This window comes from Falco peregrinus, chromosome 6 (assembly GCF_023634155.1).
Source record: "Falco peregrinus isolate bFalPer1 chromosome 6, bFalPer1.pri, whole genome shotgun sequence".
Taxonomy (NCBI): domain Eukaryota; kingdom Metazoa; phylum Chordata; class Aves; order Falconiformes; family Falconidae; genus Falco; species Falco peregrinus.
In genome coordinates, this window is record NC_073726.1 from 72,003,647 (window position 1) to 72,030,743 (window position 27,097).

Below are 27,097 nucleotides of genomic sequence, written 5' to 3' on the forward strand. Positions count from 1 at the left end.
ACAGACTTTATTGCTGTTTGCTTTGCATCTTTTTTAAATAAGGCTTTTTGGGCTTTTTTTTTGTGTGCAGCAAACTTTGCATTAGAGTTGGTCAATCTATTCTCATATTGGCAGAAGGGGATTTTCATTGATCGTTTTCTCTGTATTTGCCTTTTTTCCTCATTCTCTAAACCCTAGTGCTGTAATGCAGAAGATTTATTGTCAATGATTTATTAAAATGTAATTCTAAGGTGACTCCTTATCGTGAAAGTAATCTGCAGGCTATCTTTGTTTAAACTTGCAACCCGCTTTGTCAAAGAAAACAGCCTATGAAATTTTCATTATAATAGACAGGTTTTTATAATGAACTAGGAAAAAGCTATTATGACCAAAAAACAAATTGTTAGGAAACTTATGCATTGAAACAATATGCTCATTAATTGTAATTTTTTTGGGAGGGTGAACAATTCTGTTTAATGGTTACATTTTTCAGGCTTATAAATTAATTTGAATTACCCAATATCACTTAATTTTTCCCTAGGAAAGCTTCTGCTTGCCCGAGCAATATTATAACTGCTAATTCAATTACACTGAAATTGTTTAATAGAAAATATAATTGCTTATTCATACAGAATACCCATTAAAGAAGTGCAAAGGCCTATACCCTAGGGTTACTACATATTAGTACTTTGGGAATTCAGATGGGAATGCTGGGTAGGGAAGGTGCTGACTGATCTTTAATTGTTCGTCACCTGCCTCCAAAATAATATGAATGGACCCAAACTAAATGACCACTCATTACTAGTTTCAATTTAGGAGCTTGGCTGGGGTCAGCAGATTGCTTATGCTGATCGCAATGATTTGAAGTTGTGATTACCATAAGCAATTTAAATTTTATTGATCTACCCTTCTGAAAGTTGTAATTGAGCATAGATGTTGGATCCGTAGCTCTCCAAACTAAATTGTACTCTGAAGCCCTTGCTGGATTACTGCGAGAATCAATAAGCAGTCAGTCACATTAACAATGAAATAGCTCCATTAACATACAGTGCTACTGGTGAAACTTTATTTAGGAGGGGTGTTAGTTCACTTCATTGTTTTATCAATGAATTTCAGTTGTACAGGGAAAAGTATAGCTTGTGTACACCTAATGAGCTTGCATAATGATAATCTTACATGCTTTAACTATGAGTCGTTTTATGGGAAAGAAAGATTATTTTTTTCTGTGACAGATGTGCTTTATTATGAGTAGAGGAACATGTAACTGGAATTACAATTTGTTAACTGTGATGCACTGAAGTAACTTGGGCGCCAAAGACTTTTCTACTGTGACATATGTTCACTATTAGTGGTTTTCAGACAAAAGGTCATGTCTCAGACAAGAGCACAGACATAGTGAGTTTGTAATTTATACATATTTGGAACTTTCAAATGGAGATTAGTGGCCAACCTCCTAAACACCCTCCCCCACCTCCATGTTTCCTGCACCCCTGTGGCACTGCTGAAGTGATTAGAACGGTGACCAGGGAAAGGCTGATTGTTCTTTCATAAAAGACAGTAAAAACAACACAGAAGGGGTTAGTAAGATGGATAACGGACCTATCTAGATTGCATGAAACAGTTTTTTCCTGTGACTCAAAAGTCACTCAAAATTTTGGAAACAAGATGCACAGACTGGACCATTTGAAGTACAGCATAGCTGGAAAGAAAGAAATGTCTTTGACTAGATCTCTCACATATCCCTTGTGCTTTATCTGTGTTTTCACTGTATCTTATGTCTGTCTTAGTTTGTCATGACTTCAGCTCAATTTTCTTTACTGTAGTACCTCAAAGCCCTAGCTTCAGTACAGCCTGTCTCTCTTCCCTCCATGCTAGGTTTTAAATGAGCAATGAACCAATATTGGTTGACTTGATTGGCAGTGGTATTGTGCTAATTGAGTAGTTTTAATTGAGTAAACTTCTGTTTGGGGAAGTGCTATCTTAGTGTTCATCAAAATGATAGTAGAAGAGCCATAATGATAGTATTTTATGTTCATAAATTATTTACATTTATATCTCTTTACTACCTAAGGAGCTGTTGATTTCATACTATCCCAGACAGTCCTACTGGCAACTCGTTCATGAAGAAATGAAAGCCACGAAAGCCACTAGCAGGATACTGGGCCTAGTTTAGACACTGCTGAAAACCATTGCCGTTAGAGAGAATTACTTTTCAGGAGCAAAAGATCTCTCTCCTAGTGAAAAGATTCATGTGCTTTTGAAGAGGGGTAGTGCCGTCAACTCTGGCCATGACATTACACAGCAGCACTGAGGGCAGCAGCGCTGGCTTACCGACCACCCTTGCATTCTCCTTGACTTGAATACCCCTTGCAGAACACAAACAGTAATTTCAGCACCTCAGTACTACAGAATCTGTGGCCTTATAAATGCTCCACAGTCAAAATGCCTAACATAATCTGTGCAGAACTGTCACAACTATGTTTGAAATAAAGGCTTATTCCTTAAACTATAGCAGTAGGTCAGCTTTTGTAGATTAGGACATACACTCCAGATCAGCAAGACCAGGCGTCCTAAAGGGTGCAGGCATCATACAGTGAAGAGCACACACAGCCCTTTTCTAGAAATACGTTCCTGAATTTTCATATGAGCTGTTTATTAGTGTAGGACAGTTCAACAAGTTCTTTGCGACTATAACAACACAAATATTTTGTCTTGTCCTACAGGTGTAAAAGCACTTCATGATATTTTTGCTGCCTTCTCAGGAATTTATTTTCTCCAGGTTTCTGCCACTATATGCCACGTCCTCACTGAAATGGTAAACTGTTTTTCCCCAGATGTTGATTTCTCAAGGATTCAAATTAATGCATGTACACCATGATCCAGCTCTTGGAATTCCTCTCTCATTCAGCACTTCAACTGGTGTGGTTATGTGAGGTTCTTACTCAGGCCCACATGTACTTTATGGAACCACATGCAGAGGATGAATAAAAGAAGAACACATAAATACTTTGTCATTCCTTCAGCTGAGGCAGTTGTTATCCTGGTGAATTTGTGTGGAACTAAAATATGTGCTATTTACATATAACTTCTGTACCAGCTTCTGACATAGAGCAGGCCCGGACCACTGTAAGATAATGGCACTGATTCATAATGCGCTTAACCTGAACGGTCACTTTCATGTGTACCAACGTGCTTACTAATGTAAGACACCCTAAAAAAAGATATAGCTGATCTTTCTATAGGAAACATCAGCAAAAGAAATGTTCAGTGAAAACTGTCTTGTGGTAATTACAGTTCTTTGAATAAGAAATTATGTAACTTAGAAGATGACTTAAGTATTTTATAAACTATAAGATTACTTTTAAAATTGATAATCAGCTAGATACTCAGTTTTCAAAAGGGATTTTTGAATATGGTGTTCTACTGCTAGTATATTTCTTGCAGAAAATCTGAGAAAAACATGTCTGATTGATCTATATCCTATATAAAATGTCATGCATCAAGAAAATTCCACATGTACTGTCTAAGTGTTATATTGAAGGGATGAAGAGTTCTCTGTCATGATAGCCTGATTATGAGATATTATATATGAAATTACATTGAGGAAAGAAGATTCTTTTTTAATGCTTGAGATTCTGATCCCTCTATCATCTCTTTTATGTTAAAGAGCTTTGGGTTTTCAGGTCATTTCTGATAGGATCTCTAACCAAAAAATAAAATAAAATTACCTTTATTTGAGAGCCCTTTACACTGAAAAACAATTAAGTTTTGAGATCCATTTAATTTTTACTTGTTTTAAGCACCATCATAAACATCTGCCACCTGGCATAGAAATTGCTTCATATGGCAGGTGGGGAGATGAGATTTATTTAAAAGTTCTTTGTCTTTGATACTTTTCCCTGCTGTATTTTCCAGTGGAGTAATTTGAAACTGATGGCATTTAAATAACCATTTATTGCCATAATGGAAGAATACAGTTAAAAATACATAGAGTAATGCTGTCATTCCAAGATAAGAATACAGCAGTAGACATAACGGAGCAAACCATCTTCAGTGTAGTTTGGCCTCTGGCCATAACACTGGCCAACACTTTGATCATTGAGAAGAAAATAAAATACCTTCCGCCTCTTTTCTGCACGTATATGTAAAGCATATATTGATTGATTTATTAACCTGGCCAAAAAAATGTTTTATTTTTCACTCCATAGATAGTGCTAGAAACATCAAATCTGGGAGCTGACTGTATTCAGTGTTTAACTCATCCACAAATTCAAAATGAGATCTGTGTCATTCTCTGAAAAGCACAATGTACACATGGAACCTCCTTCCCAAGAGTCGCAACCCGCTCTGTTCCATATGCTCCCTCCCTTACAGGCTTCTTGTGTATGTTTTTAATGCCACCAGAATTCCAAAGCAATTTATAAAGAAAGATGAAGCTTTTTCATTGAGAACTTGCAGCAGTGTTACACAGCAAGCATAAGAGATAGGGGGAGAAATTAAAGGGGAGACAAGATTTTCTGTTTATTTTTTCCCTACCTTGGCTTCTTTCATGTAGCATTTTAGGGACAAAGAAAGAAAAGTATTTCCTATTGTCCTTCTCATGAGACTTTTGACCTCTGTAATGGAATCATCTCATAAGATCATCTGTTCTTGCAAAATTTGAAACATCTTGAGCAAATGACCTCATCTGAACAGTTCAGCCTACAAAATTCTTGCCGACTCTATTAGGTCCGTATGAACTTAATGCAAAACTAAGATGATACAAATAGTTAGAGTCAAGGAAATTTACAAAAACCTCTGAGTGCACTATTAGTAGCTATAAAATCATCAATCATTGCTTTAAATGCAGCCATAACACTTGAATCTTGTGCCAGTAATTTTCAACAGCTGAGTATGACTGCAAAACAGTATTTTAGATCTGATTCATTTTGATTGCTCTTACATTCCGAGTGGTCCTAAAAGTCCTTCCGAGTATTGAGGGGAGGAGGGAGAGTGAAGAGACTGCTTTATGCATTGTAATCCTGTGACTGTTGAGTACCTTACTCATCCTTCCCCTGCTTTTTAATCAGGTTTTTTAAACTTCACTTTGTCTGTGCTAGTGCTCAATAAATATCTGCATGACTCCATTCATTTGCTGACCCGAAATTTCTTGGAAACAGCAAAGCATAGGTAAATAACAGAAAATATTCTTGTACAGCAAATTGTAAAGTTGATGACATGAAAATTTTCAGCAACAAGCTGGCCTCTGTGTCAAAATGTCTCCAACTTCTCATTTTGAGTGTACATAACGTACTCATTGTGACAAATCCAGAGATCAAGATTTGCCAGAATTATTGGGAAAATCATTCCGAGCAATAAATATATCTGAGGAAAAGAGAAATGATATTTAAATGGAGGATTCATTTTATGTTCAGCTACCATAGTTTGTCCTATTTTATTCTTTTTCTTCCAAATCTTTGACAAAACCAAAACTGAAAGTAAACCATTGTCTTATATTATCATTAAAGTTTTTTGATTGCTTTTTCTTCTAACTTTATTTTTAACTTCTGAGAGAACTAGGCAGATATTCTCGTTATGGCATTCAAATCAATTCCCCAGCATCTTTCTCAGAAATTTCAACAATATCCATTGTCTAAGGACTGCATTCATGGACCATCAGTATGTGAATGTAGATTTGTTTTGGCCAGCAACTGTCTGCTTGCCAAGCTTCATCTCCTCTTTACTTTCCCTTTAGAGTCAGAATGGAAATTTTCCACTACTAACAATCATTTTATATTGAACCATTGTCAGATTTAACCACTTCATAAATTTTTCATTTGAGTCATTAGTAAATATCAGGCAGACCAGGCAAAAGCCAAGTTTCATACTCATTTTGGAGAAAAGGTCCAGGTTTTTGTGTATAGGCTTTTGGACATTCAGGTTTAGTTCTCTGCTGTGCTGCTACTTGTAATGAGCATTAAAAATGTAGCATTAAGGCTACATTTGAAAATGTTCAAATTTAGCCACTACAATGGCAGTTAAGATGTTGGGCTAATTTTAAAAATTCCAATAAGCACTTATGGTCCACATCCCTCTGGCCCATATTGTCAGATGTATTTCAGTGTTTGGTTCCTTTTGATCTCAGTTTAACCTTTATATCTTGGTCCCTTACTTGCGTTTTGTTGCAAGGCTGAAGCTAGATGAGGATTATTTGCTTTTTATTATAATGGACAGAACAAAATTATGGAACTAATTAATCCGTAGCACTGTGATTGTGAATATGGAATAATCAAGCCCAAGTACACTGAATTTTGCATAGATTCATTTTTAATATTCATTTTAGTATGACCTGTAGTCTTTCTCTCATTTCATTGACCAGACTGTTATCATGTAAATTCTTGAACCATATTTTGTCTCACAATGTAACAGATGTAAATAACCAGAGATCAGAGGGCTTTGGTTCTTGCTATTAGAAAAACATCAAAACTTTTCCTTTTTTAAACGTAAGATTATCTTTTTTTTTGCTGCAGCAGCTTGAATTTTGCTAACATAAATGTTTCTGACAGCAGAAATGTCCATTCTTTTTGTTTTTCCCAACCAGGTAGAATTTTCTATATATTTTTGTGACTTTGTTGCATTACCCTCTATTATAGTAGTGCCTAGTTTACACATGGAAATATTAAGACACATAATTGCTAAAACAGTGTGGTTTATGTGGCATAATAATCTTGTGCATGTATAAAATAACTGTTAATAACCTTATGTAGAAGCACCTAATAATTTATTAGATATGTTATTAATGATTTATGAGATATTGGATCATATATATATATATTTAATTCTGAACTTGAAAGTTTGAGTCTGTTCTAAAAAAAAAACAAAGTCTTTCAGCTGGTGTAAACTGTCATAGGTGTTTTTATTTCTGAGTAACCTCTATGTGTGGCTCAAAATCCACATTTTGGTGCTTTCTGTTCAGCAGCAAGCTGGGGAACCCAGTGAAAGCATTTTGAAGGTGCTATGAGGATGATTGCCCACCTCTGTATTTATCCCTCCGCACTGAAACACTTAGTTCGCTCAGCAGCCACTCGGGCTTCCCCATACATGTGCCTCAACCTTAACCTCTGAGTTTAAGAAACCACAGGGGGTATGTCTTCTGAAGGTGAAGTTGCTAGCATTGGTGGTGGTCTTTATGTCATTTCCTCCTATCTTTTAGTCACTATAACATACCATAAGGTAGACCGCAGAGCTGGAAGAAAGATTAGGAGGGTAGAAAATAAACGAGCCAAGCAAACTTTGGAGAGCAGTTGATTGGAGAGGATATGACAACACATAAGAGGAAGAGGAAGAGAATGATGAAGTAGCATGAAAATACAATTTCTTCCATAGTGCAGATCATGTCTTGGTAGAGATATCAGTTATGATTTTCCACTGACATGAAGGGGTAGCTGATGTACACACTGTGACGGATTTTGCATGGAATTCTGATGATTTCTGCCCCTTGACGATATGGAATGTAATTTGGAGGGCCCATGAAATGGGCCTAATATCCTATTTGCTCTCCTTTTGTATAACAGCAGTCCTTTGGAGAGGAAGCCTGTGACTCTTGCCTTAATTGCTTTTTTAAATCTCTTTTCTGATGAAGTTCCTCAACAACTTTTGAAGGAGCTGGAATTAACCAGAAAAGGGTAAATCCTTCAGCCAAACCCACCCTGAAGCACTGCTATGGCAATGGTTGCTGGAACATTGTAGTGATTATTACAACCACACAACTGCTGTTTTATGGGCTCTGTTAACTGTCCTAAGCACAAGGCTGCCCTTCTATGACAATTTTTTCTCAGTCTACTTTAATTAGCTTAGCCCTTTATGTTTCACAGAACTTAAAAAACCCACAGCCATAATATAACTATTTTGTAGCAGTCTCCCTTCCATTTACTGTGTTCTGTTTTTGTTACCTATAAAAAATACTTTTTCACAATGTTATTTTTGATAGTAAGATACACAGTTGTGTTAAAGCTATGTGTAGCTGAACAGTCAGAAATCTGAAATATGATTTGTTGAATTACATAATTAGGTAGCTGTAAATAAAGGGTAGTTCATTATTATAGTACTTCAACAACCTGCCAGCCTGGAGCACAAGAAAAGTTGACCCTGGAAAGTTCAGATTTGAAATAACAAGTAAACTGAAGAACTTACTTGATGGGAAGTTTCTAAATGAAAATTAAAAGTTTCTCTTAGGGACTCAGGAGAGTGAAACACAATCCTCCTCTAGATAATAAAAGTGTTGTTTTCTTTTTGTTAGGGGAATTTCTGACAAATTAATATTATTACTTTTTTCCAACCTACCCTCTATAATACTCATTTGTATGAAGAGTTACCTCTCCTCAGTTGTCCTCTGTGATGCCTAAGTAGCTTTGTGATTCATGTATCTTGTAATATAGAACAAATGTAGTTCCTCTCACTTCCAGCTACACCCTTGAGGACCATACCACCTATGGAAGGCCTGCTAAAGCACTTTGTTATGAAGACAGATGGTGTCAATTGTTCCTGTAAGACAAAAGATTAAAAGAAAATGTCTGTCTGTGTTAGATTACATTCCGGAGATCTGACCCAACTGTACATAGACAATCTCTGCAACAGGCATGTCAGAATGACTGTGACCCAAAATCATGTTATACTTCAGTAGCAGGACTCTCAAAGAGATACCTTTTGCAATGGAGCATTCATTCGACCAGATGGTTGGCCTGAATTTCCTTTGTTCCTCTTGGCTCTCTAGTGATATGCAGATTTCTATATTGCTTGATATTTTCTCACAGCTCTGCCTAGTATTTACATTCAGATAACTCTGATGAAGAAAATTAAAAAGCCAAACATAAAGAAGCTACAGAACACATTTGTCTCTGAAGAGTGTGTGTATGTGTGTGCATTAAAAATGGTATTATAGGTGCACTAAATAGGTATTAATCTTGTTTTACATTTCTTTCTTTTACCATTTTACATGAAAGCCGCCACAATTGGGTAAGAGTGAAAGGAACATAAGTACAATAAATGATGAAGTGCTCCTGGGAGTAAATATACCACTCAGAAAGAGCATTACTGATCAAGTGGTGCAGCCAGCTAGTGTACTCTCAGAGCAAGCACCTCAAAAAGATTCTAGATTTGAAACACGGAAGTCTGGCATTTAGCTTGGCAAGTTTCTGGTTTAAGATGAAACTGCATCAGGGGATCACAGTAGCAAAATGAAACCTTGGAAGGGGCAGAGGCTTGATGTCTTGTATTAAATGACCAACAAGATCAAGGGGAAAAAGGAGAACTAAAAGCTGAATTTGCTACCTGGTACCTATTGACTGAGAGTCTGGGCAGTGCATAGGATTAGGGAAAGGCAAGGATAAAATCTGGCCTTCTTAGATTCATAATAGGTGTATAACTGTTGGTGTCTAGCAGACTGACTGAGGTGCTGTTTGTTACAGCTGTATTTCTGAAAGACACTTGTGAATGCCTTCGTGAAGTTTGGTAGCCCAGGTGCTGAAAGGACTTTGGTCTGGCACACTGAAGCGGGCAATATGCATTGCTTTTAAAGAAAGCAGCATATGTTCCGCTTATGAATTTCATCTGCCACCCACTCTTCAGGAGTGTAACACTGCCCACACATTTTGCCTGAATGACTTGGGAAATATATTTTTATTTCCAACTGTTACTCAAAGTTGGAACTATCTAAGCTATGATGGGTCAGGAAAATCATGCAGAAGAGCTTCTCTTTTTTTAAAAGGAGCATGACAAGTACTCCTGGCATGAATAAATTGTTCATAACTCTAGAATGTGTTTTGATTAAGTATTAGGGAAGTATTTGACAGTGTTTATCCAAAAGGCTTTGTAAGTTGCAAATATGACTGTGAATCCATCTAGCTTTTCAGAAAACATTTTAATGTCACCTGATGTTTATTCAACCTCACCTAATCTTGCGAATTAGTTGTTTCATAGCTCCAGGAATGATGGGTGTCCTTCCTTGTGTCTTATCTGGTCCTACTGTGTGACATGGAAAGAAACAGAACTGCAAGCAGTAATTGAGATGTGGTTGCACTGGGTCTAGATTATGATTTCTGTTTTAATCTGTATTCCTTTCTCAGTCATTCCTGGTGTTCAGTTTGCTTTTTTGACCATCATTGAGCGCAAAACTGACATTGCTGAGCAAACACAGTAGCTTCAAGATCTCCTTCTGTAATGGTAATAGGTGGTTCAGAACTTGTCATTGTAGTATACATAATTACTACTGTTTTCATTTTGTGAATTATTCTGTATTTATCAACTTTTAATTTCATCTACCATTTTATTGTGCAGTCATTTAGTATTGTGAAATCTTCCTACAATCAGTTTTAATTTTGACAGCTCCAGAGGTTTGAAATCATGAATCAGGCCTCAGGAAATAATTAGACTGCCTTTAAAATTATTTATCTAGATGCTCTTTACTGTCTTCTGTTTCAGGCAAACTTTTAAGCTTTTCTCTGAGGCAGCCAGGTCTAGAAACAACATTGCTCTTTAAATAAAAGTTTATATTCTCTAGTAAACTTTTGATTTGGGGATCTGGAGATTTAAGAAACATACTAAGTGTTCCAAGATTTGTGCAAGAAATTCAGGTATTGGCAACAGTGTTCAGATCGTCACTTCATGCCTCCATAGAGTTCAGGTGGCCAAATAGTAATGGGGAACACAACTGTATGTGAGAACATCACAGTGGCATTGTAAGTTACCATATCTCAGCTGAGCTGCTCTAATTGGACATGTGCACTTTGGAAGACTTCTGCCGAAGTATAGGCACATTAGAGAGACAGTTTATTTCCAAATGTGATCCAAAAATTAATCCCATGTGGACTGAGAGTCTTTCCCAGCCGCAAACCAAATGCCTTTTCCAGCACATCATCAGAGGGATATATAGAGCTCGGTGTCTGTAGAGGATGGTTTCACTCCTTAGATGCTTTTATACTTGCGGATTTTACTGATCAGAAAGTGATTGTTAGTGATTAATCAGTAGAAGAGAGGTAACCAAGTTGTTTTAGATTTGAACAGCTGGTTTACAAACATTGAATAATCTAGCTGCCCATATGTATAGGGACAAAAATGCCTTTGAACCTTCCCTGGTAATGAAGGGGTGTCTCTGCTAATTATATTGTTAAGGAAAGTATTTCTTTATTATTGTATTTTGTAACATCTCCCAAGGATATCCTAGTGCATTATAGCGCTAAGGAACTTGCGAGAGCAATACAGTTTGGTCATCTGTATTGTCAGACCGTCTTCCTCCCCTCTACTTAGACTTGCATTGCCTGACAGCTTGTCGTGAGTTAAATTTCTCTTAGCTCCATGGATGGGGCAGCTTTAAAGCTTCTTTTTACATTTCTGAAGTGAAACAAATTAGTCAGGAACCTTTGTAGATGGAGTAATAGTCTAATTTGTATAGACTTTTTGCACTGAAAAAATATTATATCCACTTTCCTTAGAATCAGGTATAAAGAGGGAATTTATACTAGGAACTAGATAATTTTGTGACAGTGTATAACTGGTTATATTTTGGACACTTAAAAGTAAACAAAAAACTAGATAAACTGTAATCATAAATTATTGTTAACTTCTTTTGTGTAGCGAAGTGAACAATAGAAGTGGCTTCTTTTTAATTTCAATATTTACTTGTGCAGTTTTCCTAAAGGAGGTTAAGACTAAACTGCTGTAATATATGAGCTGTAGGTCTAGGCACACGTAATAAAAAGCTTGTTCCTTCTGAACCTTTAATCATTAAAATCTTCTAAAATATTTCCTATTTAAATGAAGATTTGTTAAGTAGGAGCACTGGCATTTTCCAACATTGTCCCTTGCTTAAGTAAAGTTGAGAAAGTTGCTGCATGCTCAATTACTTCACATAGTATAGGCTTTTAGTAAGCAGGACCAAGATCTGGCAGCTTGTAGCTCTGTATTAGCTTAGTTTGTGTTATAGCCAATTGCCGTCTGACCTCTCCACACTGCAGAGGAAATGCGATGCCATCTGTATATCTCTTAGTCACATTAAATTATGTCATTTATATTACATTGGAATGCAGAGTTTACTTTATGCTTCGCAGCAAAATTAGCAAAAGTAATAAGATACAAGCAGAAGCACAAAGGTGAAAATTTGTGGGGTCTGTTTCTCTCCAGCTTGCTTTGATTCTGCCAGGTGTTGAATTTAGGGACAGAGGGAGGTTGTTTAAATCTATGGAGGTGCTAGCATGTGTAAATGTTTATAGCTCTTAAACACCCACGGATCTCGGGCAAGACTTCCATGTGTTTGATCATACAGGATCAAGTACTTACTACATTACACCCTTAGAAATATGAGCAGGAGGGGAGAAAAGCACATTGCATTTAGAAAATTGATATAAAATTGATAAAATATGCAAAGTATTAAACAAGTATGTTTATACATTAAGCAAACAACTTCATGTTAATACTACCTGGTAAACAAACATTAACAATTAAATACATCACTTTCTTTTTAACAGTTTCCATGACTGTGTCATGCTTATACTCTGTGAGTACAGCCCTGGAGATTTTTTTGCTGAAAGAAGCTAAAAGGAAGCAGGATTTCTTTCCGGGAGGCCTGTTCCAACTCCCATGGAAGGAGATAGAAAAACTGTTATGGATTTAAGTGGGGCTGGGTCCTACATGTAATTTTTCTGTCTTTAATTTCCACAACTAAACTACATTTCTCTTGAAATACACACCTATGGATCCACTGCCTGCTGCTCAAATAAAGAATTGCTCTGCCCAGAATATGAGTTACATTCCACATGGAATAGTTTCCAGAAGATACCACTTTTTTACTGTAGTTTTTTGTAAAATGGAAAGGCAATAAGGCTGTCAGTTATTTGGTAAAGCTCATGCAGGCTGAAACAAGATCCAGCTGCTCTTTGGACATTTATTGCTTCAGTCCTTTCCTGTTAAATGTCCACTGTCATTCTGGTTTTATGTGAAACCTTTCATTCAAAAATATGAACACAGACAAGAAGGACTCTTAAAACAAAACAGTTTTCTATGTGCTAGCTGATATAAAACTAGACTGTGGCTGGCTTGATAGGCTTAAATAAATTTTAGATGTTAATTTATGTCCAAAATATTTATAAATGGTAAAAATATATATGAATCTTTGACATAACTCATCCTATATTTTGTTTTATAAACATTCAGAAACTATTTGCAAGGAAACAGGATATGCACTGTCTGAGAAGCTTTCTACTCTTTCCATAAAAGGATCTGCTACATGCATGTTATACAGAGCTGTTGTATATCACTTTCCTTTAAAAAAAAATATGTATACATAGAAAGGCCAAGGATGAAATCCTTGAATCCTTGAATTCAACAGGAAAACTCTTATTGATTTAATTGGAGCAAAGATTTCACCTCAAATCCTCAGATGTTGAAAACTAGCATAACTTTATTGAAGATGATGAACTAAGCTGAAGGATGCTCTAGTTGCATTATAGATGAGGATCTGGCCCTCAGAATGCGTGTGTTTCTTAGGGTAAGAAAGCAGTCAAGAGGAAATATCTCACAAGACAAGTAAATGATTCAAATTTAGTTTGCAAGTTTAACCCTGGGCTAAAGAAGAGAGCAAAGCCTGTGCTGTAGTCCTCTGCTACCCATTTGTACAGGAGTGCTTGTCATTTTAAATGAATAAAATTAGGTAAACTTGTGTTCATGTCAGATTTATATCCTCATTTGCAAAACATTAACAAATAAAGTGAAAATGTATTTATACACATTATATAAGCTGATCCGAAATACTGATGTATGAACCCACAGTTTTATAGATTACACTTGTAAATCAATGTAAATTGCTTGGTCAGAATGTTCATGCCTTGCCATCATAGAAATTAGATACAGAAAAGACTGATTCATTTACCTAGTCCATCTCCCTGCCAGCGAAGAATTATTCCTGTTCATTGTAATCTCTTCTAGTGCATTGTCCAGTGTAATGTTGAAAGACTCAAAGATCAGGATTTTTATATTTCTCTATCAGATACAGATTTTATTTTTTTACATCTTGATAATTTAAACAGAGCAAAGTGGCAGCGTTTCAGGGCCTAATGTTTGCAGGTTCTGCGTTATAACATCCCCAAAGCACCTACACCATTAAAACCCAGGAAAGAGCAGCACAATTAGCACATAAAAATACAAGTAAAAATGTGAGCTGTGCAGTCAGCATACTTCCCTTCATCCACGCCTAGAGCGCCTCAGTGATGAAAAACCCTTTGCCGACGCTTTAAAAAATTGGCTTATTTCCATTTCAGAATATGAGAAGCAAGGAGTTTAATAAACATGGGCTAAAGTAAAGCAAAACCTGTAGTTATGAAATGGAGGTATTATTGTCTTGATTGAGGCTCTTAACATTAAGGGCATACTTGGTTAAGTTTTATCTCTCTCTCATTTGCACAGATTCCATTTCCTAGCTCGGTATGTATGGGAGACTATATATAGAGATCTGACACCCATCTCTATTTGGCTGTTGAATCTTGGCAACTGAGTCCATTAACCCCATAGCATCATGCACTTCTGGAGTCTACTTGAGAGGTGTGTGACATTAGAGGCAGCAGAGCTTACAGGTAAATGAGCAAAGTGTGAGGCAAACAAGTTCCCCAGCTGTTACTGGCACTGACTGAATGGAAGCTTTGTCCAGCCATCTATTTCTGCATGACAGGAAGTTTTCTTGTTACAGTGAGTGACTAGTACTTGCTGATATCATGAACTTATCACAAACTTATCCGTAATACGACAAGTGAAAGAGACAATAGTTAACTGGAAATATGTGTAGCTGGTTTATCATTTACTGATGAAACTATCCTTGCTGAGAAGGTTTGTGCCCATGTGATAAGTGTCCATCAAATTATAAAATGGGCCTATTTAAATCCCTGAACTAGAGCAAGAATGATAGAAGATCTTGTGACTAAGATGCAAGACTGAATCAAAAGATGCAGGCCCCCATACTGGTTCTGATGCAGCTTATTTGGATCTGATTAATGTTTCCAGAAGTATCCACTGATGCTTCTGGTGCCCAGTTAGGGGAAAAATTAGCCAGATTTTTCAGAAACTGTGGACATTCATTCTCCCTATTAATTTGCTGTGAATTTTTTTAATGTAATGCTCTTCTGAAGTTCTGGTTCTTTCAATATGTTTCAGGAACTGAGGTTCCCAAATAATTTATGTGATTCTGAAAATTATGTGCTTAATCTTTACATCTTGCCTCCTCATTATCTCCAAATTGATATAATGCTTTCCTTAAAGGAATGTGATGAGGCTGACATAATTCAAGATGGTAAATTGTGTTGAAATCTTTAGATGGAGAGAGAAAAATACCAACTCTTAATTCTCTGTTTTTTTCATTTTTCTTCTGTATATCTTCATATTTTGTCTACTTTTGAACTGATTTTAGCTCTCTGGCTTGGGAGTATTCGTCTTCTGAGAATTAAGTCATTTAGTACAACAAAATGAGCTTAGTAATGCACACTATTCTTTGATGGAAGGCTACTCTACTTTGATCACCAATACATCATCATTCATTACAGTGCTTCATATCTGATTCTCTTTTCCTTTCCAGGGGCACAAATCAGGAATAAAGTCAATGAAGTCTGTGGAATTAAACTGGCGTAAGTGACTATATTCAGGCTTTCCTTCTATTCAGACCTCCTTACTCTGACGTGTAAATTGACTACCTTTTTACAATAGAAGGCATTTAGGAGTAAATTTCCAGTGTGCTGTATGATCATTAGATTGGTATGTAATTCATGTGTGCCATTTTGAAAATGCCAGTGCCCCTTTGAAAGGGTATGAAGGAAAAATGGTTGCTTCTATAATGTTACTTAAAAGGCTTCTGTTTATCAAAACCTCATTGTGTCATGAAGGTACTGTTCGTGCCTACTGTAGAAAAAGCACACTTGTCTTTGTGACTGCTCTATGGAACAACTCTTGAATAATGGAAACTTACTTTGTACATATAAGAGGGATATATAATCCTCCTCCTGCCCCTTGGAAAAACTAGAAAATTTGGCTTTGCTATTTCTGAATTTAATCTTAATCTTCAGAGCATTAAAACTCTCCAGTGGGGCCAGTGGTTGAACTGAGCTACTGAATATTGCCTGCAGAAATTTATTACAAGAATGAATAATATAGTCTTTTCTCCGTGCCATTTTAACCTGTTGTGTACCATTACGACGGAAATTCGAGGTTGGAGAATGAGGGCTGTCACTTACCTGCCTGCAGATACCATTTTCACTTTGGGTGCAACAAAATAATACGTGATCATAGTTCTGCACTCTCTTTTGAATTTTTCCTTCTTCTGAATCAAAAAATATTCCTGATGCAGAAATGGCTGCAGTTCAGCTAGCAGCGAGACTACATGTTTCGTGTTTTCAAATACAAAAATAATTGCTCTGGTTGTTAACAGAATTGATTTCATTACATGGAATTGTACTCCTTAGGCAAGGTCTCAGGGACTTTTCTGCCCAAATGGGAGTTTCAATAAAGTGCTGGCTGATCCTTGTGCAAGGCTGAAGTTTACTGTTCTTGGTAATGAATCATTCTTCACCAGTGTCTCTGATATACCGAACTATCAAAATGGAAAAGCATTTAAAATATACCATCATTTTATATTTGTAGAATTGCAGACTCAGAGGCCTCTAGGCCTGTTAGCTCAATACAGACAATAAATTGTAAACCAAAACAAGAAGCCCACAGAAGACATGAAAAAAATCCTGAAACAGTGTAACTACCACCACCTTCCAATATGTACACATACCTACTGCATATGCATCCTCCTAGAGATGTTCCTGTATGTAAAACACCAGAAAGACAAGCCCTCAAAAAAATGGAAAACCTAAAGCGTCCTGAAGGATGCCAGAAACTGTAAAGCTATAATTCTACCTCCTAAAGACAAGGAGGATTTCTGCTGTTTACACCAATAACTCCAAAGTTTTTATCTGTGGAGAGGTATATATTTAAGTTTTAAAATTTGTTGTATTTAATTGTAGTGTAGAGATAAGAGTTCCAAACTGCTTGGCTTCTCGAACCATATTTAATCAGTGGTTTTAAAATATTGATGATATATGTATCCCTAAGACTTATCTGATGTAACTGTAGGTTCTTGTACAAAGACTGATAACCTGGTGGGATTAGGCATGCTTTGTTAGTACATAGAATTCCAGGGTCTCAATCACATGTTGAAAATTGCTAATTAGTAATTTTGTTCTCAGTTGCCATATCAACAATTATCTTTTAGGGTGTTCACATTAACTTCTTCAGTGGCGTGCAGGTTCATTGAAGCAGATTCATATGCCATCAGTGAGATACCTGCATGATGTGTATATACTTCTCCAGTTCTAGTTGCTGTGGGCTTGATTTAACTATTCCTTGACTCTCACCGAGTTCATGAAACAAGTCCTGCTGCTTTCAAGCCATGTGCAGATGCAGTCAAAAGATTTAGGTAGGAGGAGACATAATTCCTCTTCCCAGTAGCACGCTCCCAGGGTGTTACATTACTAACTGACTACTATTGAGGTCTTAATCACAGCAGAAGAGTATGTTTATGCTACCAGTTTAAGTAACATTGTTTCACTCTAAATCTGTTCCCCTGATTATCCACATCATGTACTTGTCCTGGTTTTGGCTGGGATAGAGTTAATTTTCTTCTTAGTAGTTTGGTGCAGTGCTGTGTTTTGGATTTGGTGTGAGAACCATGTTGCCAGCACACGGATGGTTTTGGTTGTTGCTGGGTGAAGTCAAGGACTTTTTAGTTTCTCAGGCCCTGTGAGGGAGAGGGCTGGAGGGGCAGGGGACATTGAGAGGGGACAGAGCCAGGACAGGTGACCCAAACTAGCCAAACGGATATTCCATACTATATGATGTCAGGCTGAGTATATAAGATGAGGGAAGAATAAGGAACAGGGGAACATTCAGAGTGATATTTGTCTTCCCAAGTAACCACTGTTCATGACAGAGCCCTGCTTTCCTGGAGAAGGCTGAACACCTGCCTACAGATGGAAAGTACTGAATGAATTCCTTGTTTTTCTTTGCTTGCATGCATGGCTTTTACTGTCTTTATCTCAACCGTGAGTTTTCTCACTTCTTCTCTTCTGATCCTCTAGCCCATCCCATGGTGGGGGGAGTGAGTGAGAAGCTGCGTGGTGCTTAGTTGCTGGTCAGGGTTAAACCATGACGTACATCTTAGATTGCTCCTGAGATACCCTCTAGATCAACTAGATTTCTCTTGATGGAAAATCTGGGAATGGATTGGCAGTTCTGATAATTTAAGGATTAAGCCAATACACAGTATGAATGTGATGGCACCAAATCTTTACTCCCTTTACCCAGCTTAGTCTTTCAGTAGTGTCCCCTGAAACCATCTCACACCCTTTTATCACAAGGGCTCTTTACTTCAGGGCAGTGACTCTTTAGGACTGTGCTGTCCAAGCACAGGGATATTGGATTGAAAAAGAGCTTTCTCATTGTTATGGTCATTTTATGGCCATTTTAGAAATATTTCTAAAGGGCCCCCAGCCAAAAGGAAGGCCACATGGAGCCGGAAGGTTTGGGCCCTTGTGACAGTGTGTAGACAGGGGAAGAGAGTATTTACAGCTGCAGAAATTTCCCTGAACATCTGTAGGGATGCATGCTGAGAAGTTGGAGTACAATCTTGTATGCTGCTAGAAATAAGAATAAATGAAAGCAGCTTAGATAAAGGACCATGGTGGGAATATGAAGGCTGTGACCATGTGGCAAACAATGTGTGGACAACTGTTGAGCACAGCACAAATAGTCTGCTATAGAGACCTGAAAGTGAATAAGTGCAAAAATATTTGTGGTAAATATTTAGCCAGAGATCCCTTCAAATGTACATGTGGGCAGAGCACTGTAAATGGCACTAGCCATGAACAGTGTGTGGCCACACCGTGCTGTCTGGCCAGAGGAATGGGACTGCTCCCTGCAGCAGGTCATGAGGGCATCAGAGATATAGCAAGCAACTGCAGCAGCTCTCCACCCCTGTGGTGTCATACCCAGGGCTGCATCACCATTGCTCCCTTCCTTGTCTGCATGCACCTTTCCATCCCTCAGCTGGCAGCCAGTGTGATGTGGGAAAAGGTTTCTGCTTCCTCTTGTTGCAGGTTATCTGGATCAGATTTCTGATCAGGCAGCCCATATTGGGCTGTGAAATTCCATTTGTCACAGATCTTAGGGCTATGTGTGAAAGCCAAGTTCTGTGGAGGGGTGCGTGTGCCCCCCATAGCTGCCCACCAGGAGCCAGCAGCAGCTGACACTGCTTGAACTCAGCGGCATTCAATTTCTGTTTGGAAATCTGGAGGCTCAGCCTTGGTGTTGAGCCTCCAGAGTGTTTTGCTGTGCCCTTACCCACTTTTACCCCACTGATAAAACCTTTGCCCATCAACAGCAATGGGGCTGAGTAGAAGGGAAAGGGGAAACTATGACACAGATCTCAGTAATCTGCCTGTCATCCAAGGTACAGATCCCATCAGTTCAGTGACCCTGAGAGGATGATCAAGTGTATTCACAGTGGCTGGTAAATAAATAAGTGTTTCATGGTAGAAAGATACATTTCATAGTGACCTAGGGGTATATGTAGAGAGTGCTGACTAATGCATTTATCTGATAATTTCTCTCGTGATTTGTTGAAATAAAAACATGAAGTCATACCGTCTGAATGCCTTCTTTACTGCCAAGGCCATCCCTCAGGTTTCCCAGACCCTGGGGGCAAGAGAGAAAGTCTGGAGAAAGGAAGACTTTGCCTTGGTTGAAGACGATTGCATTAGAGATCATTAAAGCAAACATGACACCCACAGATCCTCCCTCTCTGCCCTGGTGAGGCCACATCTGGAGCGCTGTGTCCAGTTCTGGGCTCCCCAGTTCAAGAGAGACAGGGAACAACTGGGCAGGGTCCATTGGAGGGCTACCAAGATGATGAGGGGACTGGAGCATCTCCCTTATGAGGAACAGCTGAGAGAGCTGGGCCTGTGTAGCCAGGAGAAGACTGAGAGGGGATCTTACCAGTGCATACAAATATCTTAAGGGCGGATGTCAAGAGGATGGAGTCAGAATCTTTTCAGTGGTGCCCAGCGGCAGGACAAGGGGCAACAGGCACAAACTGCAACATGGGAAGTTCCATCTGAATATGAGGAAAAAGATCTTTACCTTGAGGCTGCCGGATCACTGGAACAGGCTGCCCAGAGAGGCTGTGGAGCTTCCTTCTCTGGAGACTTTCAAAACCCACCCGGATGTGATTCTGTGCAACCTGCTCTAAGAGACCCTGCTCTAGCAGGGGGTTGGACTGGCTCATCTCCAGAGGTGCCTTCTAACCCCGACCGTTCTGTGATTCTGTGAGACTTTATGGAGGATTAAGTTAGAAAAGAGGAGTTAAAAGTTTATTCCCTGTGCAAGTAGAAGAGCATGAGGAAATGTCTGCAAATCAAATCGGAACACAGAGAATCCACATTCTGGAGTTTGGTTTACATGGTTGTAGAAAAATCGCTGATTTCAGTTTGTAAGATTGTCCTGAAATATAGTGGCTGTTTGTGTCTTCTTCTAATATTTTGTTGAAGCTTTGCTTTAACTTTTATGGCCAGTAGCAAAAAGAGTCCTTGTGTCAGAAAATAAATTTGATCTTCTTTCTTTTTAGATACTCTTCTACTTTAGCAATTTTGTACTGCAGCTGAATGTAGAAAGTCTCAGAAACTGCAGATTCTTTCATTTCACTGTTTGAAAAGATATGTCAAATTCATTGGCAAGAATAAGAATTATACAGAGAACACTTCTTTGCTTTCCATTTACTTTTTCAGATTGATGCCTTTCCACTCTGCTGTGTCTCAGGTCACTTTAAAAATGGCCTTAATATTTGTAGCAAAGGATAGAAAACATCAGTTTTTCCCTGATAAAAGGAATTAATATGTGGACTCTATGATACATAAAATAAAGTTTCTTTAAAAATAGCTTAATGCACCTTTTTTTCCAGCAACCAATATGTTTGTTTTCCTACCCCTTCTTCCAAACATAATTTTAACATGCTTATGATTAAATCTTCAAGGGGTGGGAAATAACCACTCAGTAACCTTCCTTCATTGGTGTTCAATAGTGAATACAGCTTAGAAAATAAAATGGTATTTGGGGGTTACATCAGTCCTTTTAAACATTTGCAGTGGAGAAGGAACAGGTTGGAACATATATGGCCTAAATTATGTCACAGACCACTGCTACTTTTATTGGGTTTCTTTTTTTTGGGTTTGTTTTTTTTTTATATAGCAATTTTTTAGAGGCACTGGTCAAGCTCTGTTCTAGACAGGACTTAACTGTGCAGCTGCTTGGAATTTCCCACCAAAATTTTTCTGATTAAGAAGAACATTCTCAACAATATTAATGTCACAAAAAGAAGTAGCTTCCCAGATAAAATACTCCTGATTTTCTGAACATGTGAAAATAGATTTGTATTTTTCTTGGGCTTTTTTCAGTCATGCACTGAAAGATTCAAGGCGGCAACTGAAATACTACAATTCAAAATGGTGCCACTGAACATCAAAGGAACTGTCCTTTACGTGTCTTGAGGTCTTATTCTCATGTGTGAGTATGTTGCCATTCAAGTTGTTTCTCTGCAGCCCAACTGATTTTACTGTTGTCTTGCTGGTTACCCACAAGCTGACGGGATTTCCCAGTTTAGAGGTGGTAGAATTGGTACTGGATGTGTCAGAGCTACTGTACATGTGCACAGCAGCTAATTTGCACATTGCGCAATAACCCTAGCATGGCCTGGACCCATCACACCTGCTGTGCGTGCACCACAGATCTGTGGGTATGTGTTAATCATTACCAGAAGTAGCCAAGTCTATTTTTCTATGGAAATTTTCAAAAGAAATGGGGAAAATTAATTTGTTTTCAGAATAACTTTAATGAAGAAAACAATGAATCAACTTAATTTCTGACCTAGGCTGGTGCACACTTTTTCAAAAGGATCCTTTCCTATGATATTCCGGAGTATAAGAATAACATTTTGAATGAGTGCATTAACATTTGTGCAGTACAAACCAGTTCTAGTCATAGTGTACAAGTCTCAGTACTTGTCAGTAGTATCATAGCTACATTGTGAGGAAAAACCTTTGGACGATAAAGTCCTTGAACTAGAACTAAGTTCAAAGTGCAGATTTCACATCCAAATTTCACTCCTGGTAGAGTATGCAGGACCTCTGGTTGATTAGTTTTGTTAGAAATAGGAGCCAGGTGCAATACCTTTCTGTTTGTACTTCAGATGACATTAATGCAGCAACAGGAGTGACCGAATTTCTCAGTGCAGACAAGTCCCCAAGTTATACATTTTTTTAATGGGATACTTTCATTAGTGCTTTAGCTGATATTACTCATAAACCAACCCTTGCACTACCAGGTTTAATCATTGTCTCGAGGCAGAAGCTTATTAGTGCAAGGTCATTCTATGCTTTTTTATTTCATGTTTTCCCTTAGAGAAAGTGAGCGATGTCTCCAGAAAAATCACCTACCTCCTGCCTGGCATATCACCATCCACAGACTTGCTGCCAGCATAGATGTGATGCCTCTTGGACAAACTTCATGTTGCACCAAAACAGAGAGTTTACAGTAGAAGACAGATAATAAGATCAAGTCCTGAAACTTGTATGTGGGCTTATGTAAGCTGTTTAAAGAAATATGATAAAACTTCTATTTTAAAAAGTGAACTGTTTTCCTTGAAAATATTAGATCTCTCATTGTGAATTAAGTGCTTTTGAAATGCTGGATTGATAACTCTGGAGATCAAAGTCTTACACCTGGCTAAGCTACTTACATGTCCCCGTGGCCTTGGAGCACCCCACAGTCTAGCCCTCAGGGGTGGGGAAGTGTTCTGATTCCTTTGCTGCTGTTAAAGGAATTGAGGTGCAAAAAGACAAAGCGATATATTTAAGCTCACATTAGAAGTCTGTGCTGAAGTAGGGATTTCAGACCAGGCATCTGATCTCCTTAGGTAGCAATCCAAATGGGAACTGTCACCTCTCTCCTACAGAAAAAGCAATGACAGCCAGAAAGCCTCTGATCAAAAAGCACAGGAGTTTTCCCTGTTCAATCAAGTCCCTGGCCCTTCAGGAGAAAAACAATGAAAAAACAGAATGAAGAGGGAATAGTTAGAGGTGGCTGACACCAGTGTGTTAGCAACTGGACTGTGGTCTAAGCAGCTTGTTATAGAATAGTAAATAATGAAACTTGGCTTAATTTTTTTGTTATTCTTTGCCATGTAGTCTTTGCCAAACTATTACTTGTTTTAGAGTGTATTTCTAATAGAATTTGAAATAGCTTGAAAATTAGGAGAAAATTTCTGCTGCATCACTGTTCTCACAGATTATGATGGGAATGGTTTAGAGCAAAATACGCCAATTGAATAGAAACATTATTCCTCCTGGAATTACCATTTTCCCTTTTCCTCCTGCCTCCCTCTCCAGGCTCCTCAGCAACACATAGATGGGGTTTCTGGGCTTCTTCCCTCTTTGGTGACTTACTGGACAAGGAATTGAGAAGCCAAGATTTCCCAGATGTCTATGTTCAATGCTTCCTCTTTTTTAACTCCTGTAGAATCATGCAGAATATACTAGGAGGAATCCAGATTCAGAATCTGTGTGACAAATCAAAGATTTCTGCACAATACAAATTGTAGTTCTTTGATCTGAAGTACTGATACTGCTTTGTTCTTTTACATCAGTAGGAAATTCAGCCCATTTTCCCCTATTCTGTGCATACTCCTTAACCCCCCCAATAATAACTAATATTTTAAAAATCAAGCATAATTAATCTATCATATTTATAGCCATGTAAATTAAAGAGGTCTCAACTAATAATGTGAATCACATAATTTAAAATAAATAAATAAAAGTCGTATAGGCAGAAAAGCAGCCAACCATATGGTTTCACCATATGCTGAAGCATACTTACTGTCCCTTATATCCTGTATTCCCTGTGAAAACTATGTATACATATTCACTGATAAAAAAAAAAAAACAAAACCCAAAAAACCCTACTTGAAAGAACTTCAAAGCTACAAGATCAAGTGCTCTGTATTTGGACTCTGTGAAAATTCATGCAGTCATAATTTGTCTAATAGATGGATATTGCAAAGATATGTTTTTTATGGGCTTGATCACAACAGTTTTTGCCTGGAAGCTCTCCCTCATTCACTGGAGGTGATGTATGGTTGTCACTGAATGAGTATGAATATTCACATGAAGGCATTGATCCATATCCTAAAGACAGGTGTCACACACCAGCTCCTCTTTTATTCAATGGGGAGGTAGTTCTGGATTGCTTAGTGTCTGTACCTGATACCCTTTAGATGAGTTGAGGGCTATGTGTATTTCCAAGAGATACATCAGTTACTATCATGGCTTTAAGGTCTGGACTCAACTTTTGCTGCATTATTGATGGAAAGGAAACAGAGGTACCAAGCAGTGTTCACCTACCAGTAGGATTCACTGAAAAAATTCAAAACATTATTTCATTGAAAAACAGATTTTTATTGAAAATATTAATCACATTTCTTTTCACTGTAGTGAAAAATATTCTTTCAATTCAATTTTCCACTAGGAAGCCTTGAAGTAAGCTTTTCATCCCAGCTGTGGTAAAAGTTCTCTGCCTTTGCACAACTACCATATAGTTTTTAGGATGAACCACTGTATGCTGACCTCTTCAGCTAGAGGGGATCTTCATAATGCACTGCATTATTTTTTGTCTATACTTAAATAATCTGGGTTGTCCTTTGTTTTGAGACTTTTTCCCATTCTGAGAGAAAAATATGTTCTGGAATAGCAAAATACTGTAGAGGATGGTAAATCCATTTTCAATTAGCTCTGTTTAGAAGGGTGTCCGTAAGGCCCCATAGGAATCTTAGTCTTCTGAAGGATTTTGTTTGACTATTTTGTTAGACTACTCTGGAGTCCCTGCCAGGTTATATATAGTAGCAGTCTTGATACTGGCAGCACAAAAGTCAGTGCAAGCTCTTTGCTGGAGCCCACCCAACCACAGGGTGCTGCCGCTGGTACTGAAGCTTTGGCATGTCTGCTGCAGTGGTCGGTGCTCTGAGTGGCGTGGCTGAGGCCAGTAGATGGGCTGAGTCCCTAACCCAGCAAAAGCTGCGAGCTGCCACCTCTCCTGGAGGCAAAAGCTTGGGAGGTCACCAAACTTTACCCTCCCTTGTGATCTCAATGCTGGTAATGACTGCAGTCCACGTATGTTTTATTTCTATAACCTTTCCATCAGAGAAGTGATCCTGATCCTCTATTTCTCATACATTTACCTGTTTCCTTATCATAATTCACTGAGGCAGGGCTCAGAAAGTCTGTGTGGGTCAGTTAAAAAGTAGATACTGCTCATCATTGAAAAAAATGAAAAGAGTGGGAAGGAGCAGAAATTTGTTGCGTCTTAAAATAAACATAATGGAATTGGAATTTGAACAGATGAATTATGTTTTTATGTTCTTATCTTCTGTGTATCCATAACATTCCCAGGAGGCTTCACATCAACATTTTGAAATCTTTTTGATAAATACATTCACTTTCTTATAAAAATTGACTTGTGTTTGGATTTTTCATCTTATACTCCAATTAGCATTTGAACCCAAAGCTTTAAGCACATGATACAGTGATGTCTTGAGTGCATATATTTAATGTAAATGTTTCAGATCATTACTACCACAGCTACCAAGTGCTGTTTTATTTCTGGGGAGTTTCAGAGCTGATTATACCTTGAAAATGTATTTTTTCTATAATCTATTTTCTAACTCCCATTTATGTCTTTTTAGAAGTATAGAAAACAATTAAGATTATGTCAGTGCTAAAGATACCAAAGTCTTAGGTTGAAACCTAAAGTGGGACCTATCTTTCAAAGAGGAACAGGTCAAAGGAGTTAATGGCTAATGTGTGACTTAGAGCTAATTTCAATGAAAGAATATGGAGTGATGCTGCTATTATTTCCTGATTTTTTTCACGTTCTCCTTTTTTCTGATCTTGCCTTATGGAGAACATAAACATTTTTTATTAGGAAGACAAACGGAAAAGAAAATAAACCAAGAGGTGACATCTCCAAACTGGTAACTGTACGTGATATAAACATATACATATATAGCAGTGACTTCTTCAAAAAAGGACAACCCACATGCAGAATACTCAGTATTCTAAACACAAAGTTGTAGGATATTTTCTTATTTGTCCCTACTATACTAAATAAAATGGCTGCTACCGTTTCTGCCTCTAGCAATGTCAAGAATATAGTGAACTTAAAAGACGGACATTGTTCAAAGCAGATGAGATCAGGCCCCTGTGTAACAGACAGAAAATCTGGAAGTTTGTCATGTCCCTTCAGACAGAAGTTGGCCACAATGAGAGACAATGTAGTCAATTTTGGGCTCTGGTGTAGCTCTCTTTGTGCTGGCTCAGCTGCTGGAAAGGAGCCACGGGGTTAGATTGATCACCCCGTGTGGAATACACCTCACAAGAAGGATGTAGCATATGTTTGGCATGATGACCCCACACTATTCCCTTGATTGGGACAGAGGGAGAAGGCATAGCACTCCACTATTCTGGCTGATCGCAAGCCATTCAAAGCCACAGTAAATTAGAGAAGCCTTTCTGAGGTGTATTAATTTATACCAGAATGGGGAAAGACATAGACCTAGCATCCAGGAGGTATAAAAAATTATTTTTTCTGCTCCCTCTTCCTTAATCCTAGGCTGCCTTTTGTGACAATTGAAAGCACTACAGGAGTCACAATGGCTAAGCCATTTTATTGGTATGAGACTCTGCAAGATGAGGAAAATCATGACTGTCCAGTTAGGTTCAGAGGACAGCAGACTTCAACTGTATTATGCTTTCAAACTCCCTGTGAAGCTACAGATGATTTCCTCTGACTGAGCAGTCCCCTCTGTGAAAAGGACAGAACTACCTGCTTGAGATCTTTGGTTGAAAAGCACATATGTCAGTCGTACATTGCTGTTTCCTTCTGTCACTCACTACCCAAGATTTGCTTTGCATGTAGAATTCAAGCAGCTCCTTGTTTTGCAAAGGACATGGCTGAGAGGAAG

At 38.0% G+C, this 27,097-nt stretch overlaps 1 protein-coding gene across 11 annotated transcripts in view; it reads left to right on the forward strand.

Annotated features, from left to right (window-relative positions):
* MGST1 (microsomal glutathione S-transferase 1) overlaps positions 1 to 27,097 on the forward strand; it is a 106,979-nt gene that overhangs the window by 59,111 nt on the left and 20,771 nt on the right. For 5 of the 11 annotated variants that reach the window (XM_055808620.1, XM_055808614.1, XM_055808612.1 and 2 more), the window contains exon 4: positions 15,572 to 15,624. In XM_055808620.1, the coding sequence (XP_055664595.1) occupies positions 15,572 to 15,624 (53 nt within the window). Of the gene's footprint in view, positions 1 to 14,412; positions 14,580 to 15,571; positions 15,625 to 19,704; positions 20,967 to 21,482; positions 21,592 to 22,485; positions 25,591 to 27,097 lie in introns of those variants that run through there. The other 6 variants (XR_008747853.1, XR_008747854.1, XR_008747852.1 and 3 more) reach the window with 6 other exon arrangements.